The sequence below is a fragment of the Dipteris shenzhenensis genome, chromosome 30 (assembly GCF_047967505.1).
Source record: "Dipteris shenzhenensis isolate YYH24624 ecotype China chromosome 30, Dip_SZ_1.0, whole genome shotgun sequence".
In the NCBI taxonomy this organism is placed as follows: domain Eukaryota; kingdom Viridiplantae; phylum Streptophyta; class Polypodiopsida; order Gleicheniales; family Dipteridaceae; genus Dipteris; species Dipteris shenzhenensis.
This window is the reverse complement of record NC_141625.1, coordinates 49,518,269-49,543,853: the sequence shown is the minus strand read 5'-3', so window position 1 is coordinate 49,543,853 and position 25,585 is coordinate 49,518,269. Positions and strand designations below refer to the sequence as shown.

General features: G+C 44.4%; 1 protein-coding gene across 4 annotated transcripts in view; it reads right to left on the bottom strand.

Moving 5' to 3' along the window:
• Positions 1 to 25,585, bottom strand: part of LOC147882264 (structural maintenance of chromosomes protein 6A-like) — a 150,043-nt gene that overhangs the window by 24,795 nt on the left and 99,663 nt on the right. For all 4 annotated transcript variants that reach the window (XR_015543942.1, XR_015543941.1, XM_087401568.1 and 1 more), the window contains exons 23-25: positions 7,747 to 7,849; positions 7,325 to 7,404; positions 7,144 to 7,222 (exon numbers count right to left, since the gene is read on the bottom strand). Coding sequence is in view for 2 of the 4 variants with exons in the window: in XM_087401568.1 (XP_087257694.1) it covers positions 7,144 to 7,222; positions 7,325 to 7,404; positions 7,747 to 7,849 (262 nt within the window). In the remaining 2 variants the exon portion in view is untranslated. The remainder of the gene's footprint in view (positions 1 to 7,143; positions 7,223 to 7,324; positions 7,405 to 7,746; positions 7,850 to 25,585) is intronic.

Here is a 25,585-nt window from a genome sequence, read left to right as displayed (position 1 = left end):
CTGAGGGGACGGGGGGAACCCTGGAGGGGGAGGGGGAAGTGAAGAGGAGGAGGGGGAGGGGTCTGGGGGAGGAGGGGGAGGTGGAGGGGAAGGAGGAGGAGGGATAAGGACAACATTAGGTCCCCCTGCTGATCAGGTTCGCCGGGGCTCTGGATCGGCTCCTCCACGACCCTCGTCGGGCTAATGTCTGCGGCTTCGGCCATCGCCGCATCTGGAGCTCTTGGGGATCGCTACTAGTGCAAGGGTGGGTGCGGAGGCTGAATCTCCGAAGCTGGAGGATCGACTCAATGGACGGTGGCTTCTGTCATCATCGGAGATGGCTCCTGCTATTCCTCCTTCGAGGCCTCTCGGTCAACCCTGTTCCTCTCTCTGCGATTGGCCCTCTGCTTGCAACGTTTGCAAGCCTACTTGCTTGGTTTCTTTTTCTTTCTAACCTGTGTCCAGTCCCCTTCTGAGGGGGTAACCCATGGGGTCTGAGACTCCTGCTGCTCCTGCCTAAAAGGGAACTGAACTCGAGCCTGCTGACTCTGCCTACTTTGCGGAGGGGGGGAGGCGCACGAGCGAGGCCACGGGGGCAATCTCTGGCGAGGTGACCCATCTGTCTACATCGAAGACATTGGCCTGGTAACCTGGAGATCTCCACCCTTTGGCAAAGTGTGACTCCTTCCAGGGTCTCGAGAAGGATCAACTCTGGGACTCCATCATCTGCTAGAACTGAGGCGGCCGACTCTGGCGAGGACTCAAGCACTGTACCAAATACCCAACCAATGGAAGGAAGAATGGATCGATACTCCTTGGGGAGCCCTGGGAAGCAAAGTGTAATCGAAAAACGTGGAACATGGTGTGTCGTATCCATAACCTCCGCTGTGAACCCATGATACCAAGGAAAGAGGTAGACAAGGTGCAGGCCAAGGAGGATGGGGCTCTGCTCCACAAGTGTCGAGGCGGTGTCGGGGGAGCTCAACTGGATGAGAAAAATGCCATGTCCATAGATAGTGACCTCCTGGATGTGGTCTCCCTCTAATGCCAAGCTCGCCTAGATCCACTCCCGACATGTCTTCGTGTAGCGTGAGGCCCACAATTTTATCCACGAGCGCCTTGTCCTAGAGAGACTGAACTGCCTGCTATACCTGTTGCTTGTCAGCTGGGGAAAGAAGAACCTTGATGGCTGTGGGATTCGAGAGTGCTGCCATAGAGCCCCTCGGATGCGTCAATTTTACGAGCAAAAACCTATGAGCAGGTTTATCCGAGCGTGTTTTTCAAGAGATTTTAAAAAATGTTTTTCTTTAGGAAACATGGTTTTTACACTTTTATTTTCACTAGAACTAGATCCCTTTATCATAAAAATATACAGACTAGTCACTCATTCATTTTTACACAACATAATTTTCTTATTTAGAGACATCCCTTTGTACCCCTGTTATTACTTAAAAAAAGTGTTGATTCCTTTAAGAAACATTCCTCATAATCACTCTCAATGTAATAATACTATGCATATATAATTACTTATTAACACATTTATATCATATGGCAATATCTTTTTAGTGTTTTTATAGCATATTTATGGGCATGTTTCTAAAGAAGTTTAAATTACTATAAATAAGTATTAACTTAGGCTTATATATCACTCTCATAAAATACATGTAATATTTAATACTATATATGAAAGATTTTCCAAAATATAACTCCATAGATGTGCTCAAATGGGGTGTTCCGATCAATTTGAGTGGTTGAATGACTATATTTGGACATTGGATATGAAAGTTATGTCACTTTTAAAAGTGCTGTCCAAGGTAGTTTCGCTGGCGAAACTACCTTGGGAGACTTGCTTCAAAGAGGTTTCGCTAGCGAAACTACCTGGATGGCTTGCTTCAATGAGTTTTCTTTGAAGAAACTCTTTCATGAAGATAGGTTGAGAGAGGGTTTTCAATGTCACCCCCTATTAAGTAAAAGTTGTAAGAAGGATCATAAGGGAATTTTCATAGAGAAGTCTACTCTACATGTGGGTTTCTTCAAAAGCCATCCCATTATGCTCTCACCATTCCTACAGATTCACCTAAAGATTTTTGTATAAAATAGGCATTGCTATAATACTTTGCATATTTCTAAGTGAAACTATGTTTTCTTCTGATCGATTTTTGCCATATTTATGCATAGTTGGAAGCTTTTTTTTTCCTTCGCTCGGACGCTCGGAAGATTTCGCTCAGAAAATGCTCGTCCCCGAGCCCCTCTGGCTAGACCAAGGGTTTCCACCAAGGTTTTTCTTTCGCCTTCACAAGCACAAGTGCTCCCGCTGCAGGGAGGAAGAAGAAAAAGTAAGAAGAGCATCACAAGGGGAGGCGAAGACGAGGCAGGGTGAAGGAGGGGGCAAGGACAGACGTGGAAGAAGGAGGGCAAGGAGGGTGGAAGGTGGAAGAGGAAGGAGGATGAGAAGGCGAAGAGGGAGAGGAGGGAAGGAGAGGCAAGAGTACAGAGAGGAGAAGGGCGCGGGAGGCGGAGGTGGCGGGGGGCATAGGTGGAGGAGATGAAGGCGGAGATGGCAGAGGTGACGGGAGGCGGGGTGATGGGAGCTGCCAAAGCTGGCGGAGGCACACCAAGCGGGGGGGAGGCAACGAAGGCGGGAGCAGTAGGGAGCGGACAGGGGCAAGATAGTGGGCGCAGAAGGGGAGTCGAGGAGGGCAGGGGAGTGCATAGGGGGAGCAGAAGGTGCGGAGGCAATGGGGTAGCAAAGGGAGGCGCAACATCTCAATAGCTCACTCTATCTCCGAGGCTATCTGAGATTACGATGCATGCATTGTATAAAATCCTTTTGCCTCAACCTTGGCTTTCAGAGAAAGGCAATTCTATTTAGCGAATGCATCGCCCAGCCAAGTGGTGGAGAAAGAGATTTTAGTAGCTTTGGGCCTACAAAGCTCCTCTTCGGCAACAGGTTTGCTTCTGGTGAGTGCTTTTGGGCATTTTTCCATCAGGACAGATGTTGGCTCGTAGACACATTGCTCTTGCTCGTTGCCACAGACGTTTGAGTTCTCAGGAGACTGTGCCTCATTTATTCTGGTTTTGTCCATGTTCTCGTGAGTTCATTGATCTTCTTCGGCAGTGCTTGCGAGCGAGATTCCCGACTATTCCTTTTGGAAAGTCTTTCTGGCTCTTTGGTTTTCATCCACCCAGACCGGAGTTTCATCTTTTCTTTGTTTGGGTTCGCTATTGGGCACTCTAGACTTTATGGACAGACATGAATTGTAAAGTCTTTGGTGATCCTATATTTTCCTTGTTTGGCTTTTCTAAGCATTCTTTGCAGCAATCCTTCTTTGATTGCTTGCAGACGCGCTGCATAGATCATGATATATATCTAGCATACACTGAGATTTTCAGCTGATGTAATTTCGGTTGCCTCGTTTTGAGGTCGCTACTCTTGTAATATAATCAATCAAAAGTTTTCACTATTAAAAAAAAAGTGTGTGTGTGTGTGCGTGCGTGTGTTCGTGCAAACAGGGACTTTTGATCATGATGTATATTTGTCATATCTTGAAATCTTCTCTTGATGTACTTGAGCACATCCTGCTTTGGGATTGTGGCTCTGTAATATAAAAATAACTCTTTTCATATTAAAAAAAAGTGTGTGTATGCGTGCGCACACGCGGGCGTGCGTGTGTGTGTGTGTGCAGGTAGAGTGTGAGTGCGATGGTGAGCTCAGCCCCTCCCTCACCCGTCCCTGTACCTTGCCCGCAACCTGCTACTGCTGCTGCGCCTGCATCTGTACCCCATTTGTCAACCCTTGTACATCTTCCGTCTATACTTGCCCCTTCGTTTGCCCCTGCGCAAGCCGTACCTGCTGTACGGTCATCCGTACAGGCTCCCCCCCTCCGTACAGGTTCCTTTACCCGTTCTTTTTTCTTCTTCTGTACCTGCTCCCATGTCCGTACAGCCAGATACCGTACCAAATTCATCTTCCCCTCTATCTCTGTAGCCTTTTGCTCTTCTCACGCCGGGTCTTGTACAGTCTTTTCCTACTGTCTCTTCCTCCCCTCTTCCTGCCAGCGCCCCATCACCGGCTATGCACCAGCCAGGGCGACATGACATACGGAGGATTACGTTCCGCTCCAATCTTTTTTCTTTTCACTATCATACCTAGATGTATTTGATTATGTATGATCAGACTTAGGATTCAGCACGGTTGATGATGCTCGTTTTAGTGGCTCCACCCTTACTGGGATTTGTAATAGGTTTTCTTTCAGTCTCATAGACCCATCGGTCTTCCGAAGACTGATATAAAATTTCTTTCTTTCTTTCTGCTTCAGCCCCCCCTTCTGCCTCTGCTCCTCTTGCATATGTCTTCTTTCAACGAAAGCGTGGTGGTTTGCCTCCTTCCACCTTGGTTAAATCAGCAAAGTTGGATATCGTAGATGGTCGTTCCTCTTTCCTTCAATTGGACCTTCTTCGCCAGATGTGTTTTGCTTCTATCATAGATGTTCCTTCATCGGGTTCACAGCTTGTTTGTTCTTTGGACTCAGCCCTTTGACAGGCTCAGCAGTTTGGGATCTGTCTCTACTTTATGGGTAGGGTTTTATCCTGCAGCTCAACTTCGTCATTGGGCTGAAGTTGCAGTGGGTCAGCATTGCCTTTCCTCCTTTGTCTTTCTGGGCAAAGGTTTTTATTATGCCCACTGCTCTTCGACTGATGTGGTGGAGTGACTTGTTAGTCGTGCTGGTATTCATGGGACTGGTTTCTTAGCTTATGTGATGCCCTGGGATCCACTATTTGATCCATGTGCCTCTCTTCTGACTCACTGTCCGGTCTAGATTACCCTCAAAGTGTTGCCTCTGCATCTTCTTCAGCATCTTCCTACTCTAGCAGCTTTTTTGGGGAGGCCTCTACATGTTCCGAGACGGGAGTTTTTGTAGGCTACTCGAGATGTTCGCCTTTGTATTTTATGGGATATGATGCAGCCCGTGCCCTCTACTCTGGATCTTGATTTGGGATTTGCTCATCCGATGCGCATCGGGCTGCATTTTGCCTCTTTTCCTACAGCATGTTATCGGTGCCGGCAGATTGGTCATTTTGCACGTGCTTGCCCTTCGGCTTCCATGACCACTCCTCTTGCTCCTTCAATAGTAACGTATACTCTTCCTTCTCCTCCGGTTCCTGCTAAGGCTTTACTGGATAAGCCTTCTTTTACTGCTCCGAAGCATTACTGGAGGAAGGTAGAAAAATCACAGGTTAATCTTTCTCTCGTTGAAGAAGTTCATGATCCAACTCCCGTTGAGCATCATCAGCCTCCTCCTCCTCTAGATATGGATGTGCCCCTTGTAGAGGGGATCATACACTTTCGTCGGAGGATACATATGTTGATCTAGCTCCTTTGCCTCGGATGCCTGTGCAAGAGTCTTCTTCTGTTCGGGATGCAGAAGTGCCATTTTTACTGGAATCTTTTCATCCCATGTTACAACAGGTTTTTGACCCTGTGATTCAGAAATTTTGGATACCAGCCTATATCAAGAAGAATCGCAGGGGCAAAAAACAGCTGGTTTTTATTGATGGTGTGGTTTCATCATTGCATCAGTTTTTATAGAGCAATAATTTGAAGCTGGAGGATGCTGTGTTTGATCCTCCTCCAGCTTGATATGTAACTTTTTACTTGGCTGCCTCATGACTTTTGCTCTGAGGCTTTCCTCATAAATTTTTTATTGTACTTATTGGTGGGTTTTTACCTCTTTTTGAGGTTTCCCACACAGAAATATAAGATTTCACTATTAAAAAAAAGTGTGTGCATGACTGTGTGTTTAGGTATGCATTTTTATAAGGTTTATAAAAATGCCTGCAATCTGAGGCTGGCTTCAAAAACTGATTGAATTATAAAATCCCTTCCATGAATTTGGAAGAACTACAAGCCTTATCATATTCTGTTTTATTGAAGCACTCGGATGATGTATGCTGATGCTTCTGTCGTCAGATCTGAATAGCCTTCATTGCAATACTATAAACTGATCTGAAGATGACCGAAAGGAGAATGTGAGGTTAGTGATGTGTTTGACATTGTCACTGGACAATAAAGAATGATTTTCATTGTAGATAGAAAAGGTATTGATGAAAGATGAATGAATCAGCTCATCTGGAAATTTCACCATTTGCATGGATTTCGGTAATGCATAGGCATAAATCTGGTATCTTTAAGCCAATGGTTTGGCTACTGTACAGACTTAGTTGAGCTCATTGTACTGAACATGATAAAGCAATAACAGTACAGCAGAAATGATTTGCAGATGTTTACTCGTAGTATGCAGACGAGGTGGAACAAAACTGCTATTCCTGCAATTAACTCATTTTATGTGTATTTGACTGGTATTCCATGGCCGCCTCCTTATTCACCTTGTTTGCTACACCCCAGCCTTTGCCATGCCAGGATCAAACCCCTTGATTTCCCTACCAAGTTGGGATGTCTGTAGAGAAAGTTTTCGTTTTGTCCATAAACTACACATTTGTAAACATTTTAAGTCTTTAATTTGAAAATTTGCTTCATGGAATCATCCGTGCACCATTTGCAAAAATCACAGTTCTTTCTATGCTGTTTTGATTACTGAATTGCCTTGCAAGAGAAATCAATTGACATGTACATCAACATGGAATGAGTTTTACCCTTAGAGAAACTGTAGGATCGACACAAGAAACAAATTTCAATGAACGTGAGGCGCATCCCAAAAAGAAGCCCATTGCTCCTGTTCTTCTCTCAGGATATTTGCACAATCAAGTGCAACACAGGTGAAGAAGGATTTCTAATACCCCTCCACCAAGGGACTATCTTGTCCAATCTACAAAATTACTAATCCTGTTGACGTAGTTTGTAGATTACACAGCACACTGGTTGACAAGCACATCAAGTACAAGAATGGAACTGAACAAACACCCCTTTGCCTTCAAATGGAGCCAGACTGGTAGCATGGTATTCTGACCCCCATTCATATACAAAGCAAGTACACATGCTTTTCAGAAATATACTCAAGCATCCAAGAAGATCAATTAGCATATCGGAATCCATTATGAATGTACAAAGATTTCTTCCTCACCACTTACAAGTTAAGAAATCATTCATATGAACCTTAAAGCCCAAGAAACCAAAAAGAACTATTTTAAGGCACCTGAACGAACCTGAATTGCAAGCATCTCATCATTGAAATCAACTTGAATCTTGCCACTCATGCCTTTTTTCTTTAAATGGCCATTAAACCTTCAGGACAGAACACAATTATGGTTAACCTACAATACAAAAGATATCAAATTTGTTTTGCTCATGTGGAAATGCACATTTGAGCCCATGTAGAAAACTTACTGCCAAGTAAGCTGTTTTTTCAAATAGGATGAATTTCTGTGGAACTTTGTAAGACGTACTCCCAAGGCACCGTTCACCACCTGGAACCATAGAAGGTGCACATAAAGATCATAGTGAGTTTATAAAACAAATCAGTACACCAGTTTTACAATTGTATGAAAAAAAAAACGACTGCTTGCATATTACTAATTACTATAGAACTATGCTACATAAACTTTTATCTTCTAATTAGATGAGCTTATTAGGCAATAATTTTACTCCTGACTACAATGCAGACTAAAACACCATGCAACCTTGTCAGAGAGAAAAGTCAAAGTATTCCACAGACCACGGTAGCTCAATCAAGTATTGTTTTCTTTATCAAAATATGAAACGAAAGAAACATGCAGTGAAAGCAAAAAAACCAAGAACGATTTACATACATTGAGCTTGTCTCTGTAAAACTTATACTGAGCTTGCTTCTTCTCTACTCGCCGTTTTACCCTGTTGAACTTGTTCCTTAGTTCATCTGCAGACTCTTCATGCCTGCCAGCACGCAGTTTCAGATTTGAATGCCCCTATCTAATAGATAAAGATAAGCATTCACAAAAAAACAGTATCGGATAAAAGTCCATCAAGTTTCCTTCTCACTCTCCACACACCACAGATGACCATTTAAAACCCCCAAGACCTGATGCCACAAGACTTAACCTCTACAAAAGGCCATCCAAAAGCACTAGATACGCTTTATTGTCTTTATCAATCAAGTCGCTGTATAAATAGCTTTACTGCAATGCTAGCTAGGATAGAACATCCCATTTCTTCCACAGATGCAGTCACCTTTAGTAATTAACCTGATGATAGGAATGATTTTCAAATAACCTTTATATAGACTTGTCTATGTGGAAAGGATGCAATTGCCAACCATCACTCCTGTGAAAGAGTAAAATTATATAGTTCTAACATGTAAGTCAGACATAACCAACGATCTTTGAGCGTATTCTAGTGGATAGAGATATACTCTGATCACTCACATGCAAATTAGGTAGTGCACATCAAGAACTAACTCCTTATTTCACTTCCATTGAAATCTGAGTTGCCTAGCTTGAGTTATAGCCCTAGCAAGACTAGATATTCAATTTGTTCTAGGCCCCTACTATGTAATTGATTGTATGCAAGCGTCGGGTGCTCATGGGGCTAGATTCTAAAAAGAAAGCCTAAACCTCTCGTTTATTTTCTAACTTTTTGTGTTAGAAGATTTATTTAATTCAAAGTACATAATTTAAAAATCAAAAAGTCATTTTTAGCTTTTCATAGCTTTTTCTTAACCTTCTGGCTTTTCTTGCTTTCATTGTTTAGAAATAGGTACTTGACTACTTTCTTATTCATTCTTGCTTGTTGCATGCTTGAACTCAAACTGACTAGAAATGGCTTCTATATGAAAGACTCTAAACTCATAGAGCACATACTTCCAAGTTTGCGCCATCTTGTCAAAGACTTTAAACTCATAGAGCACATACTTCCAAGTTTGCGCCATCTTGTCAAGGCCTCAAGGTGGCAATGATTACCAAAGACACGGCTATCAAGTCAAATGATCTGATAAGTCTACCAAAAGGAAGACCCAAGGAAAGAAGGTGAGAAAGATTGTGGAAGGTACAATGGTTGTGAGAATACACAATATGTCATTCAAAGACAAGAAGCCCGTAAAAATACACAACATAGTAGCAACTTAGCTATGTCAATAACCTAATGCAAAGCAAAGTATTCGAGGATATGCTGAGAGATGTATGTGGAAGAGAGACAAAAGAATTGGGTTGAATTACTACATTTAGTAGAGTTTTCCCACAATATTTCATGGCATTTGTCTATTACGATGTCTCCAATCAAAGTCTGTATGGACAAAATTGTAGCGTACCAGTCAATTTCTCTGTTCCCACAAAGTCTCAAGAGAGATGCTGGAGGGTATGGGAAAAGACTTGAAGATGATCAAAGAATGCATGAGAAAAGACCAAGATAGACAAAAGACATGTAACTGCGATGAAAAGAGCATGCCACGATAATTTAAGAGGGTATCGTCTTTTGGAGGATCCGACCTAAGAAGAGTAACCTAAGATTGAGTCAAGATAAAAGCCTTTCGCACAAGTATGGGGGACCGTTCAAGATTGTAAAACAGTATGGAAACTTGGCCTACAAATTGGAGCTTTCCAAGAAAATTTAACTTCACCCTATATTCCATGTTAGCTTGTTGAAAAAGTATGTGGCTCACCCTAACCATGTTTTATATGGATTTACATAGATTATAGGAAGATGGAAGTTTAAGAGTAGTTGTGTAGGCCATTCTAGATGAGCAGGGAAAAGAAATCGGGAACATGATGATTTGGGAGGTGTTGGTCAAGTGGAATCTTTACCCAGCTGAGAATGCTACATGGGAAGATTTGGATGTTCTTTGCGCAGACTTTTGCTCTAAGGATAGAACCTTTTGAAGGGGAGGTATATGTGAGGCCCTAGATCATTGCACTCTATTTTGTTTTTATGTTTTATTGTTATTTATTTTTAGCATTTTTTTAATCGGAACATTGATATTGGCCTTTTCAAAATGAAAACATGTATGGGAAGACAACTCATTTTGGAAAAAGTCTATATAAGAAAGTTGTAGACATTCCAATAGGCTACAATTTTGATCCATTGTAATTGACACGTTTACATCATTTGGATGGTGAAATGACAGTCCAAAGATGATAGAAAGCACGTTGAACTTGTTTTCCTGCTTGGATTTCTGTGTCGAATTCTTTTTTTTTTCACAAAGAAAGGAACCTTCTATTAATGCTTGAAAGACTTCATCAACACAACAACCCCGAAGGTGCTGAGTATGGAAAAAACTGGAAAAAGGCTAATAGAAGGAAAAACCAGCATGTTCCAGAGAAACCCAACTCACTTCCTGGGGGATCTCTCGTACAGGGGCTAACAGCCAAGTGGGGGGACTATACAACTAGTGAATCCCTCGCGGAGTGAATGTGTAGGAAACTCTTGCAGGCCAAGCCTTGCACAAATGAGCGTGTCTCCCAACAGTCACCCTAGCGCCCACCAGGGTCCCATGCTCCAAGGTGGAGTGCAAGGTGTACATGCTCCAAGGTGGAGTGCAAGGTGTACATGATATCCTGCGAGATGGTGACCAAGGTAGCCAAGGGTGGAGCCGGCGGATGCTCACCCATCACCAGACTACAGCGAGCAACCCAAATGTTCCACGCCATGATACTAGCTACTACCTCCCACACGCTATCCTCTCGAGTAGAATGACGATCTGGGCTATCAGGAGTGACCGCCTCATGGAGCTATGTCCTCTAAATGCCCTGACCCTGTATTCATCGATAAGTTGGAGAGACCTCATCAATCTGGAAAGCGTGTCCTCCGCTTGTCAATCAAGCCACCCTCCCCCAGGTGTAGTCCCTCTCAAGGCTCTGCATGCGGGTCATGATCCTGAGGGCTCCCATTCAGATCCTCATTGTGTTATGACAGCTCCAGAGGTAGTGCGGGATCGTCTCCAGAAAACCAGCAGAGCAGCAGTGACACTGCCCCTCCACTTGCATCTGCTCCAACCACTTGCCTATGGGCAGCCAGCCAAAAGAAGTATGAGATCTTCCTCAGCCGCAAACTAGACGGGTCCAAAATCTTGGAACAGACCTCTTGGGGCACCCTCTGGGCTACCCAATGCCTCTCCCTCAAAGGGGTCCAAGTCGAAGAGTCCACTTGAAGCCTCATGCCAATCTGAGTCGTGTATGAAAAGAAGGGCACCTCGTCCACCTACTCGAGGAGGCCGATCCTGAAGGCCAAAACCACTCTCCCGGATCCCAATGGACCTCCCTCCCCAAAGCTAGAGGCGCCATCTGGGGGCATCCGGCTTTGGGATGCTGGGAGGATCAATGTGCTACTCCTTCCCAAATCGGCCCACCACTTTGATCATCTACCAATGAATCCCATCCAAACTCTCGTCCATCTCTAGGTCTCTCTCAATGAGTGCCTGGAGTAGGCCACCAGGCCCTACAAGGAAGAAGCCAGGCTGCGTGTTGCCTCGTTGAATTATCATCCTCAGGGGGGGCCCCAATATGAGAAAACTGACCTAACCATTTGCTGTCCATCCACACGCGGAGTCCTTCTCACCAACACTCGGGGATGGCTAGGTCAATCTCCCTCATCCGTAGCCCTGCCCCTCGCAAATGCACTATGGCTCCAAGCCTTGCCTCTGCCTCCATTAGTGATCTGTTCCATCTGCCAAAGGAACAAGCCGGGTCACTGTCCCATTGTGCCCATCCAATGTGAGTTAGCTGTCTGAGCATACGTCCATCCTGATCCTCCATCCTGATCCATGATCTCCGTGTGCCAGATGAGGGGCTGGCGCTCGAACTCCTCTCTGCAATGGGGCTGAACCCGAATGAAGCCCCTACTAATCTCTACAAGACCCTATGGAGGCTCCTCATCATGGGGGAACCCTTCCCCGTAAGGGGGCCTCTAAAAGGATCCATCTATGTTAATGCTACCACTGCCCCCCAATGTGTGGGGTGTTTCTGAGAAGCCCTCGCTGCAAGAGGAGCTTTCACGGCTCTGTGCCCAAGGTGAGGCCACGCACAACTAACTTGCCCAAGAAGGCTCTGCTCTGCATTTCCGGATCTATGATACCCAAGCCTCCCAATTCCTGCGGCATGATCACCGTTTGCCATGCGACCCGAGCTTTGGTATTCCTCGTGCTGTCTGATCCTGCCCAAAGGAATTCTGAACCAAACGTTGGAGCTGTCCAATGTACCCTCTATGAAAACATCAGTAGGAGGCAATTACGCTATGTGGCCTTGCAGAATCCAGTGGAAGCCAAAGGCACTTCTCCACTCTCGAATCTCATGTGTCTCCTCATAGCTTGTGAAGAAACCAATGGATTTTGTCCAATTGATCCGTGCGCCCGAGGCCTCGTAGTAGATAGCAAAGGCTGCCCTGACACTCTCCAAGCTCACTGTGGTGCCCTCTACCTACAAGGCTGTGTCATCTGCAAACTCTGAGTCTAGTAGCTCAACCTGTTTGATTAGGAGCCTCAACCCTATGAGGCCCACCACCTGCAATCTCAAGTAGTAGTCCAAAGCTTCCACCACAAAAAGGAAGAGAGAGGGAGCTAGGGAACAGTCCTGATGGACCGAATGAGAGAGGAAAGGCCTCGCCCGTGTCCACCAACAAGGATCTGACTAGAGTTCCCCGCGTAAAGCACAGAGACTTCTCTAATCCATATGTCTGAGAAACCCAACCTCTGCACAGTGCCCTCCAGGAAAGACCACTCCACCCTATCGTAAGTATTCTCAAAGTCCAAGAGAAGGATGGCCAAGGGTTGTGACTCCTCCCTAGCCCAATCCACGGCCTCCCAGAACGTGGAAATGTTGCCCAGGATGCTTCCTGAACAAAGCCGGTCTGTGTGTCATGGATGATGTCGGTGAGATGAGGCCATAACTGCAAACGAAGCCCAACCCTCGTGAGGTGCTAAATCTAACAGCTACCAAATCTCTATCATAATCTCCTAAATCTCCTCATCTTGCAAAAGGTCCTCTGGAATTCGGACCCACTTTTGCGGAAGACCCGAACAAGGCTGCTCTAGGTGGACTATTGGAGAGTGTTCTAGGTAGAGGACTGCTATAATCCTTGTAGAGCCGCCTCTGTGGAGTGCCCAATCCCCAACGTAGAAGCGATCCAATCTCTCAAGCAGTCCATCATGTCTCCTTTGGCCAAAGGAGAAACGGAGACTGCCAGGTATCCTGCTGAACTCCGGCTCTCTCCACTGGTCTCTACCACTGATCGTGAAGATGAACTGCGGAGGCAAACTGGAATCGCCAAACTCGATGAGTCTGGGAGCCCACTATGCTGATTGAACTCCCTTTCCGGGGCTGCAAGATCATGAGTGTCACCTCCAATAGTAGAGGTAGGAGTCTGGGATCTCCAAGTAGTTCTAGGGTCCCAATCTCCAAAAGTCAAGAGAGAGAGAGAGAGAGGGCGCCTAGGCTGAAGTTTGGGAGCTATTGATCGAAAGGACGAGCCCCTTCCCTCTGAATCCCCCCGAAATAGGATGGCTGAAAAGGGAGGGGGACCAAGTGCTGAGACGAGGAGCCGGAGGGGAAAGCGGTTGTGCCCTTGCTTGCTGGCAAGGGAGCCGAGGCAGGGCTGATAGGGGGGTGGGAGGTTGAAGAAGCTGCTATTGGGAGGGGAGGCCGGGATAGAGGGGGAGCAGGGGGGGAAGGTGGGGGAGGGGGGCGGGTAGTGAGGATAACCATGGCAGGAGTGGCAAGGGGAGGAGGGGAAGGGGGGAGCTTGAAAGGAGGGGGAGGGCGTGAAGAGGAATAGGCACAGTCTTAGGCTCTCCCTGCTAGTCAAGCACACCTGAGCTTTGGGTCCCCTTCTTCTCGACCGCTACCTGGCTACCCTCTGTAGCTTCTACCATCGCAACGTCAAGGGTTCCTGAGGCACACTGTTGACGAAAGAGTGGCTGTGTCGTCGTACCTCCACTACTAGAGGATCCCTTTGCTGCACCGTGGTCCCTACTGCTAGGAGGGACGGGTCTCCAACCAGAGGCTCCTCCTATCGCTCCTTCGTGGGTGCCTCTCGTCATGCTCCCTCTCTCTCCCTACGTCTAGCCTGTTGTTTGCGGCGCTTTCGAGCCAATTTTCTTCGTTTCTTCTTCTTTTTTCCCACCTAGGTCCACTCTCCCTCTGAAGGTGTCACCAAAGAGGTCTGGGACTCTTGCAGCTCCTATCTGGAGGGGTGTCGGGCTCTGTCCTGTTGACTTTGCCTGTTCTGTGGGGGACGGAGGGGAAGAGTCTATCCCTAACCGCGAGGGAAGTTTTGCGCTAGATGGCCCATCTGCCTGCATCGAAGACATTGTCTTGGTAAGTGGAAACCTCTGCTCTCTGGGGAAGTGTAGCCCCCCTCGAGGGTCTCAAGGAGGATCAGCTCTGAGAGGGACTCTGGACTCCAGACCACCAATCTGATCCTGGGGACCCCCTTGTTTGCTACCACTGAAGCTACTGAATCTGGGGGTAAGTCCAACACTGTGCCAAACGCTCTACCAATAAAGGAAAGGATGGCTCTCTATACCTTTGCAAGCCTCAAGAAGCGGAGCGTCACCAGGAATCAGGGAACATGGTGTGTCATGTCCATGTCCTCCATTGCGAAGCCATGGTACCAAGGAAAAAGGTACACCAAATGCAGGCCAAGAAGGATGGGGCTCTACTCCACAAGAGTCAACGATAGCAGGAGAGCTCAGCTGGATGAGGAAGATGCCTCTTCCGTAGATGGTGACATTCTGGATGTGGTCTCCTTCTAGTGACAAGCTCACCTGGATCTACTCTCTCACATGTCTCCTTGTGGGAGTGAGGCCCACTATTATCACCTTGTCCTAAAGTGATTGGACTGCATGCTGCACCTGTTGCTTGTCTGCTGGAGAAAGAATAACCTTGACGGATGTGGGATTCGAAGGTGTTGCCATTTGAGCTCTTCTAGCCACACAAGTGTCACCACCAAGCTTACTTTCTCCGAGGCGTAAGTCAATTAACCCGAAGTTGTGCGGAAGGAATAGGAGGGGAGGAAAAAGGGGAAACAAGAAAGCTTAAAGGAGGAAGAAAACGAGGGATGGAACCAAACGCAAAGGCAGTTAGAGACGGGAAGGGAGTAGGGGGGAGTGGATAGAGAAGGAGCGGGGGGGTGGAGGCGAAGGTTCAACGGGGCAAGAAGAGGTGCGGGGGGCAGAAGGAGCATGGGAGGCGGAGGAGCTACGGAGGAGGCAGAAGGAGGCATAGGAGGGCGGAGCAATGCGATGGGGGAGTAGTAGTCACAGGGGATGAGCGAGGAGCAACAAGGGAGGCGGAGACGGGCTGGAGGGGAGGCTATGGCGAGGCAGCTTCGGAAGCAAGGTAGCGGCCCGTAATTGGGGAGTTATCACTCCGTGTCGAATTCTAAAGCACACGTGGCACAAAGAGATGGGGAATTGAGAGACGGTTCAGAGTTACCATATTCCTAGATGAATCCAGGAACATTTCCAAACTCATCCTCTAACAACACAACATAGTGCAGTTTCAATCTCACGATAGTCACTCATAAGATTGAAAACCATAAACTCCATCACGCATAGCAGGGACTAGCTACTATGACATCCCCACTAACGTCATCAACGCCCAACAGTGGGTGTAGACCATAGTATAAAAGTATGCTCTCACAAATACAAATCCACACACCCACACATACTTGAGCATCCATTTATACAAAGTCTTCATACTGAGTTTCTGTCGACACTCCGGATGAACTCCATCACACATAGCAAGGACTAGCTACTATGACATCCCCACTGATGTCATCAGCGCCCAACAGTGGGCGTAGACCATAGTATAAAAGTATGCTCTATCCACACACCCACACATACTTGAGCATCCATTTATACAAAGTCTTCATACTGAGTTTCTATCGGCACTCCGGAGGTGAAGGGCAAACTCAGCCATGACGAAGGCTAGCACTAAAGGAGAAGGCTAATCAGAAAGTAGTCCAAATCTCTTCATTCAAGCTACAACTGCTTGTAAAGTCTAAACGATTTCATTTTAGTCTCTCCCTAACGAGCATCTAAATCTAAATCTAGAGGATAGGACAACGCACCATTTAAGAACGAAGAATTATCGCAATACCAACAAGCCGCAACTTGGACAATATTCTCTCCGGTTGTGAAGATGACCACACTTAGATGCATGCTTGGACTAGTGGCAGTAGAGGATATGGAGCTTATGCAGATGGATGTCAAGACAGCTTTCTTGCATGGGGATTTGCATGAGGAAATTTACATGGTGCAGCCGGAAAGCTTTGAAGAAAAGGGCAAAGAGCATTTAGTTTGCAAGCTAAAGAAGAGTCTCTATGGTCTTAAGCAAGCCCCTAGAGAATGGTATCAGAAGTTTGATGCTTTCATTCGGTCCCAGGGTTTTAGAAGGAGTGAAATTGATCACTGCCTCTACACTAAAAGGACTAAGGATAGTAGCCTGATAATCCTGGCACTATATGTGGATGATATGCTATTGGCTAGCAAGAATACTTATGAGCTAGATGCATTAAAGGACAAGTTGCATGAGGCCTTTGATATGAAGGATTTGGGACTTGCAGGTCATATTCTTGGTATGCGCATCACACGTGATCGGAGTAGGAAACCCTTTGGCTTTCACAAAAAGAGTATGTTACAAAAGTATTACAGCGTTTCAATATGGAGGGGGGGAAGGCAGTGAGTACTCCATTGCCTCCATATGTGAAAATGAGTCATACAGATAGTCCCAAATCAGATGAGGAGAAGGCCATGATGGCTAAGGTTCCGTATGCATCAGCAGTTGGGAGTCTTATGTATGCTATGATAGCTACTAGACCAGACATTGCATTTGCAGTGGGAGTTGTTAGCCGGTATATGGCTAATCCAGGAAAGAGGCATTGGGAGGCAGTTAAGTGCATTGTGAGGTACATGAAGGGTACCGAGGAGATGTGCATCTGCTTTGGTAAAGGAGACATGCGTACTTGGGTACACAGATTCAGACTATGCCGGGCATGTGGATAGTAGGAGATCCACTTCTGGTTATGTGTTCACCTTTGCAGGTGGTGCAGTGACGTGGATGTCTCGTGCACAGAAGTGCATTGCTTTGTCTACCACAGAGGCTGAGTATGTTGCAGCCACAGAGGGTTGCAAGGAGGCTATATGGCTTGATCAGCTAGTGGGAGATTTGGGGATTCATACAGGTGTACCGACATTGCATAGTGATTCCATGAGTGCTATTCAGCTAGCACGGAATCCGGTCTTTCATGCAAAGACCAAACACATTGAGGTCACGTACCATTTCATCAGGGAGGTACTTGAGGACAAGCGCATAGAGCTTGACAAGGTTCATACAAATGATAACCCTGTAGATATGCTGACGAAGAGTCTACCTAGTCAGTGGTTTGAGTATTGTCGTGTATTGATGGGCATTGCATAGTTCTTCTCCCTTAAAGGCACATTGTCCTTTAAGTGGGAGGTTGTGGGGGTTAAAGGTCATTGTGCCTTTACCCCGGTTATGTACAATACTCAAACACATATATAAATAAATGAAAAAGAAGATTAGGGTGGTTCTGCACCCACCAAAACTTGTGGCTCTCTGTCTCTCTCTCTCTCCTTCTTCCATTCTTGCTTCCGTTGAGAGCACTCTTAGGGACCACGACCTAGAACTAGGTTTCCTTGGCCCTCCATTTAAAAGGGGGGGGTTATCAAAACTTTTATGATATTATCTTGTATATCTTGCATGCATGCATTGAAATCAAATTTTTTACGAAATTATCTTGCATTTCTTGCATGCATGCATTGAAAATCAAAATTTTCACGAAATTATCTTGCATTTCATGCATGCCTGCATTGAAAGAATCATTTCTTGCATGTGTGCATTTCATGTAATTAACAAATTTGCACTAAAATCATTTGCATGCATGCATTGAAATCATTTGCATGTGTGCATTGAAATCATTTGCATTTGCATTTCATGCATGCATAGGGTGGGAGTTATTGTTAGATGCCTGCCTACTCATCTTGTGTGGCCACTGTAGCTGTTTGCTATTGTCAAGTGAGAAAGCTTTCCACACACACATAGCAAGATCTAATTGCAAGCATGGCCTCAACCTCTAGCACTAAGCGAAAAGTAGGGGAAGAGCTAAGTAAGGGCGAGCGCAAGAGATTGATGAGAAGCATTCGGGATGCCTTTTTTATTAGGGTGTGCAACATGGAGGAGAGTGAGATGGAACCAATCGTATCTAGTTTAGAGGGAGTTAGCACTATGAAGAGGAGGATTCTTGGTGATGCTAAGACTAGTTTGCAGTTTGAAGGTCAAGATGACCTTGCGAGTCGGGTGCAATGGGAGACAGATGCCAGGCTTTGGGTTGATAGCTTTATTGGGAATGTACAGACCCGCTTCAATGAAGCATGCAATGCCAGACCCTACTCTTGCAAAAGATTTTGACGTCTTCAAATTAACACAATGGACGAGTGTATGATCCAAGCACAAGAGTAAGGTCGTTGCATCAGATCGCCGTGTCATAGTGGCTAAGAGCTTGGAAAAGAAGGCTACATTAGCTTATGGGCGAGCTACGTCCTTGGCTGCAGGTGAAGAGTAGCCAATCTCTATACCCAATCAACCATTAAGAGGTGATGAGGCTCAAAGGGCACAACACCTGGCTAGTAACATAGACATAGTGTCAATATTGGCCTATATCATAGAGAGGGAGATCCAAGTTGGTGAGAAAATCGGCTCAAGATCCTATGGCACTATTTTTAAAGTGCAGTTGGTAGGAGCTACAGGGTTGCCATATCACATGGAATATGCCGAAAAGAAGTACAAGGGAAATATTGGGACATGTACACAAGAAGCAAGGAGAGAGCAACTCATGCATGTCTTACACCCAGTCCTTGTATGTATGATCGTAGCAACCTGAGAAGAACCACTGTGGACCATCACACCATACTTTCATGGCGGTAGCTTGTTGTAGTTTCTTCAAATTCTGCTAATGGACCAGGATAGGTTCACACGCTACTTCCACCATGTTCTAAGAGGAGGAGCAGATCTCATGGCCACAGCAAGCGGATAAGTCCCATCTACATTGGAGAAGGAAGATATTGCTCGAATCAATGTCTTTTGTGAGAATCTCCTCCATACCATTCATGCAATTGTGGATGGTTTGGGAAGGCTGCACGTAGGAAGGTGGATGCACATAGACCTACACCTAGGAAACATCTTATTGGATTTTGTTGGAAAGTCTAGATGCTGATGAGTAAGCATCATAGATTGGGGGATGGCCATGGACATCTTGGAGAGTCAAAAGGCATTCAAGCATCTGAAGAAGTAGTCTTTGGAGGAAGATGCCGACTTTGCTGAGAGAGTTTGCAAGAAAGAGGAAGAGCACGAGCGAAAAAAGTGGCTTGCACCCGAGCTACAAGAAGTAGCCTTAAGAGGCTGATATACATGCCATGCACATACCTATGCATTGGGATGGATCATTGTTGAGATGATTCAATTTTTTGAAGATGCCTGGAATTATATTGAGAATGATAAAAAAATGCCTCCCTCTCATGTTGTTAATGCCATTAAGCATCATGCGCATGAACAAATGATGCATCGCATTGCCGATCAGAGAAAGCCACCTGCAGAAACTAGTGATATCCTAAAGAGAGTAGAATGTGAGGGAGAATCGGCTATGAGGCCTATGGAAGAGATGTCTCTTGCCCTTAGGCTTGCAACATAAGCCACATTTTTTGCCTTGTAATATTTTTAGGACACCATGTGTCTATCAAACTTATCGTAATATACTTCTTGTTCAAAAACAAAATTATTGGCCTTGAAAGCATTTATAATTCAAAAATATGTCATTTATGTTGTGGATTTACGGCCTTTTATATTATGTAAAGATTGCAACATTTGAAAGCATTTATCCAAGATTGCAACAAGTACATTTTGCATCGCATATGTAACATCTTCATCCTTCCCCAAGCATATTGTATGTGACATTTGCATCTTGTGTCCTATCTCACACAAGATGAACTCACAAGTATTGAATTTGATGCATGCAGACTTTGCATATTGCACTCAGGGCATTTATCTATACTTTGCTATCCGAACTATAGTATTTGCACTACACTTTTTGAAAATGTCACAAGGAGAGGATACGCATCCTCTGCATAGGGAGGAGGAAGTCTCCACAAGAGTAGGCAAGCATCCAATGACACAAGAGGAGGCTCAACATGCTGAGCATCAATGGTTACAACTTGAGCGGCTACGTAGGATTGCTAGCGCAGCACTCGAGCATGTGCTAGAGACTATTGTGCGTATATCCATGTACGCTCAACCTGGAGGTCTATATGTTTAATAATTCAATTTTTGTTTAAAGATATTGCCAATAAGTATCTAACTAGGAATGGACACCATGGGTGTTGGTTTTGTAGGCATGTAATGGAAAGAAGTAAACCAGCTGGTCTCCAAACCGGAGCTCTAGGAAATCTGGTCCTTAGAGGCAGATGAAGAGGCAGCCGTTAGGCGAGGAGAGGCAAAAGAACAGAGGGAGATGGAAGCACCCCAGCCCAAGCTTTGGACCAGCATGGGAGGTGGAAGATAGCCAATTGTGGAGATGAACGGATTCAACAAAATGCCAGGCAAATCTACACCAAGGTATATGGAAAGCTATCGAAGGGAATGGATTCCATGGCATATGGTTGTGAGGATGGACGATGACAAATAACTAACTGCACCTTCACACTTGCATCTCCGATTAGTATTGCACGTGCTTCATGGGCCTCTTGTTGCAACTGCCTGTTGAGGTCCTCCAAGCTCTTCAAATGGGCACGTAGAGCAATAATCTCATTCTACAACTTTGGCTCCGATTCACAATCTTTTAGTTTCTAGGTGTTGGACCTGCTGCCACATTCTCTTTGTGAAGTTGCGCCACTTGTTGCTCCAGTGGGCCATGTGCACCCTCTAATGCCCTCGACAATTTTGATTGGGTGATTGTCACTTCTGTATAACCATGCGTATGCTTGTCATTGTACGATGAGAAGTCCACCTGTATACCCTTAATGAAGTACGCGTATAAGAATTTGACAAAGTACATCACATAAGCTCGTATGTCACCATCCATGTCCTTTTTGGCTACTCTTGCCATGTGTCCCATCAAAAGATGTTCAAGACTCTTAAAATATTGAGATAGTCAAGAGTCTCCCCACATGGAGCCCATAGGGACCCTCCTTTTCCATATGTCCACATCCTCCTTATTCCACATAGGAATTCTAGAAGAATTCCTCTTAACTCCACGCTCCTCCATGTGCCTTCCACACGCTTGGCATGTGATTGCTCTTATATTATTGGAATACATGGACATGAGCCCACCTCTTTATATGACCCACTCTTCCTATTTTCTAAAAACCGCATAATATCCCATACACAAATAACTCTCACCCCATACCAAGGTATTTATAGTTCATACCGATGGTATTTATAATAATCCATTCCACTCATCCTCTCAATCCCATACAATATCTTAGAAAACAAAAATAAGTGAGAGTCGCTAGGCTATCACTTGATACTCAAACTCTTATCAAACATAGAGAAAAACAATACTAATGCCAAATCAAAAATATCAATTTTTGGCATCACACTAACCAAAGCGAGATTCGTTAAGTATTGCCATATAGCGACTTTAGGCAAGTATCGCTATATAGCGACGTTTAAAGAGTGTCGCTATATAGCAATACTTATTAGACTTGCAAATGGTCGCTATATAGCGACACTTATCAGACTTGTGAAACTTATTAGACTTGTGAATGGTCACTATATAGTGACACTGAGACAGTTTCCTATAGCGACATTTTATAGAGAATGTTTTTTCCCATATCGACTTTAAAAGATAGTTTTTTCCAATGACAATTTTTTTTTCCTTTTCATACATGTTTGATCCTTTGAGAGAATAAAAGTATAAGAGCATGTACATCAAGCATTTGAAGCTCATATATTCATGTCCACGTTTGAGATGAAAAAAATCAATGAAGAGCATTTACATCAACGGTTTCATCTTGAGCCAAGTCTAATGTACCAAGTTCGTCTATCTCTAACTCTATACTGAGTTGATCTCCGATATCATCATCATACTCTAGCATCATACGCTCACCTTCTTCAATAAAGTGTGGTGATTCTTCATGATCGTCATCTTCTTCCTCAATATCGTGATCTCCATCTTCCTCCCATATGATGTCATTATGCACATCTTTCTCTTGGCTCATATTGTGATCTTCATCTTCTTCGCTAGATCCATCCAGATCAATTGAATTGAATCTGACATTGTAGTGGCATCTCCATATCCACATCTCTATCTTTAAAATTTTGCTTACTTCGTGGTGCAACTTGGATCATGTACCACCATCTTGGATCAGAACGATCCGGATGAAAACCCACCTATGATGTCATTATGCACATCTTTCTCTTGGCTCATATTGTGATCTTCATCTTCTTCGCTAGATCCATCCGGATCAATTGGATCCGACATTGTAGTGGCATCTCCATATTCACATCTCTATCTTCAAAATTTTGCTTACTTCGTGGTGCAACTTGGATCATGTACCACCATATTTGATGCCTGTAGTTTACAAACTCATTGCGAAAATGATTGTGTATAGACTTCATGGGATACTGAATGCGGGCCTTCATCCTCATTAGTATGGGTTTGTGCCGCGAAGACAAATCTATGACAATATCTCCAATGCATTGACTGCAATTGAATATGCTAAGTACTCGAATCAAGATGTGCTCATATTGCAGGTAGATATCACTAAGGCATTTGACATTGTACAATGGGATTTTATCTCTCAAACCATGACAAAGTTGGGCTTTGGTCCCAAGATAGCAAATGCAATTTATTGGCTTTATTCTGGATCTACTTCCCAGTGCATTCTCGAAAGTCATTTATCTCGGTCATGGATATTGGGTAGATCAGTCAGACAGGGCTCATTATCATCCATCACAACTGCAACAATGGCCAAGGAAGAGGAGATATAATCTTCTGTCATAACATTCCAATGTGGAACCTCTCCTTCACCACTTGCAACATACCCTATGGGAATATCCACAATGCAACAGTCCACACTCCATGTGCATTGTTTAGAGTTTCATTTCTTCCATTGTTGGTGTAGAAGTGAAAAGAAATCGCACAATTCTTGATATCCATCTGCAAGCTGTGATTGCATTATCTCTTTGCCCAATTTAATATAGTCAAACTCCCATACCTTTACCCAACTCCTAGGTAGTGCTCTTTTCTATGCCATTGCGACTCATCCCCTACTGATGTATCTTGATCATCTTACAAGCACAGGACAGATGACTGGTCTTAAAATCCCTGGGGCTGCATCTTTTTTGGCACAGGCATATGCTGATGATTCCTTCTTTATGCCACAGAACTCTCCTCAAGAAGTCCGCATGCTTATGACCACATTATCATTGTATGGATTAGCAGCGGGATTGCATGTCAACTTTGACAATCATGCTCAGAATCCTCTTCTGAATACTTAGTTGCTGAAATCTCTTTACAGTAACCTGCTCAATAAGCTGAAACACATTCTCAACAAACTGGTCAGTATTAAAACGATTTTCTCACCCAAATGTTTCATTGAACTAGGTAGACCTTGGCTATGGATGATTTTGCGATGGAGAGCTACTTAGTCTATAGAAACTATAGACCTATCAGAACGATCCAGATGAAAACCCACTTATATTGAAAATGGGTACCAAATGCCATCAATTATATATATGAAATTCACAACCGCGTCCAAAACCTAGAACGAACATCCCTGGGCACTCTCTGGGCTCTTTTTCCAACTCTTCTTTTCAGTCCTATTTATCCTATCAAATGCTCTACACGGAGGAGAAAAATATTTATTCTCTGTCCATACTCTACAATGAATATGCCTACTCTCTATTTAGCTCACACATCCATACATCAGTGTGTCAGTCATGGAAGGAAATGGTATCCATCCACAGAAGCATATACCTAGATGAATCCAGGAACATTCCCAAACTCATCCTCTAAAAACACAACATAGTGCAGTTTCAATCTCACGATAGTCACTCATAAGATTGAAACCATAAACTCCATCACGCATAACAGGGACTAGCTACTATGACATCCCCACTGACGTCATCAACGCCCAACAGTGGGTGTAGACCATAGTATAAAAGTATGCTCTTACACATACAAATCCACACACCCACACATACTTGAGCATCCATTTATACAAAGTCTTCGTACTGAGTTTCTGTCGGCACTCCGGAGGTGAAGGGCAAACTCAGCCATGACAAAGGCTAGCACTAAAGAAGAAGGCTAATCAAAAAGTAGTCCAAATCTCTTCATTCAAGCTACAACTGCTTGTAAAGTCTAAATGATTTCATTTTAGTCTCTCCCAAACGAGCCTCTAAATCTAAATCTAGCTCATAGGGCAACGCACCATTTAAGATAGAAAGAAATATCGCAATATCAGCAAGCCGCAACTTGGACGAAAACTTCACAAGGTGAAATTTGCATGTCCGCTAATACGGCAGAAGCATATACCTAGATGAATCCACGAACATTCCCAAACTCATCCTCTAAAAAAACAACATAGTGCAGTTTGAATCTCACGATAGTCACTCATAAGATTGAAAACCATAAACTCCATCACGCATAGTAGGGACTAGCTACTATGACATCCCCATTGACGTCATCAGCGCCCAACAGTGGGTGTAGACCATAGTATAAAAGTATGCTCTCACACATACAAATCCACACACCCACACATACTTGAGCATCCATTTATACAAAGTCTTCCTATTGAGTTTCTATCGGCACTCCGGAGGTGAAGGGCGAACTCAGCCATAAAAGGCTAGCACTAAACGAGAAGGCTAATCAAAAAGTAGTCCAAATCTCTTCATTCAAGCTACAACTGCTTGTAAAGTCTAAACGATTTCATTTTAGTCTCTCCCAAACGAGCATCTAAATCTAAATCCAACTGATAGGGCAACGCACCATTTAAGATAGAAAGAATTATTGTAATACCAGCAAGCCGCAACTTGGACGAAAACTTCACAAGGTGAAATTTGCATGTCCGCTAATACGGCAGAAGCATATACCTAGATGAATCCATGAACATTTCCAAACTCATCCTCTAAAAACAACATAGTGCAGTTTCAATCTCACGATAGTCACTCATAAGATTGAAAACCAAAACTCCATCACGCATAGCAGGAACTAGCTACTATGACATCCCCATTGACGTCATCAACGCCCAACATTGGGTGTAGACCATAGTATAAAAGTATGCTCTCACACATACAAATCCACACACCCACACATACTTGAGCATCCATTTATAAAAAGTCTTCGTACTGAGTTTCTGTTGGCACTCCAGAGGTGAAGGCAAACTCAGCCATGACGAAGGCTAGCACTAAAGGAGAAGGCTAATCAAAAAGTAGTCCAAATCTCTTCATTCAAGCTACAACTACTTGTGAAGTCTAAATGATTTCATTTTAGTCTCTCCCAAACGAGCATCTAAATCTGAATCTAGATGAAAGGGCAACGCACCATTTAAGATAGAAAGAATTATTGCAATATCAGCAGGCCGCAACTTGGACGAAAACTTCACAAGGTGAAATTTGCAAGGTTTAGAGTTATCATATTGATCTTTTGAGATTCCGCACCATTTGGGAG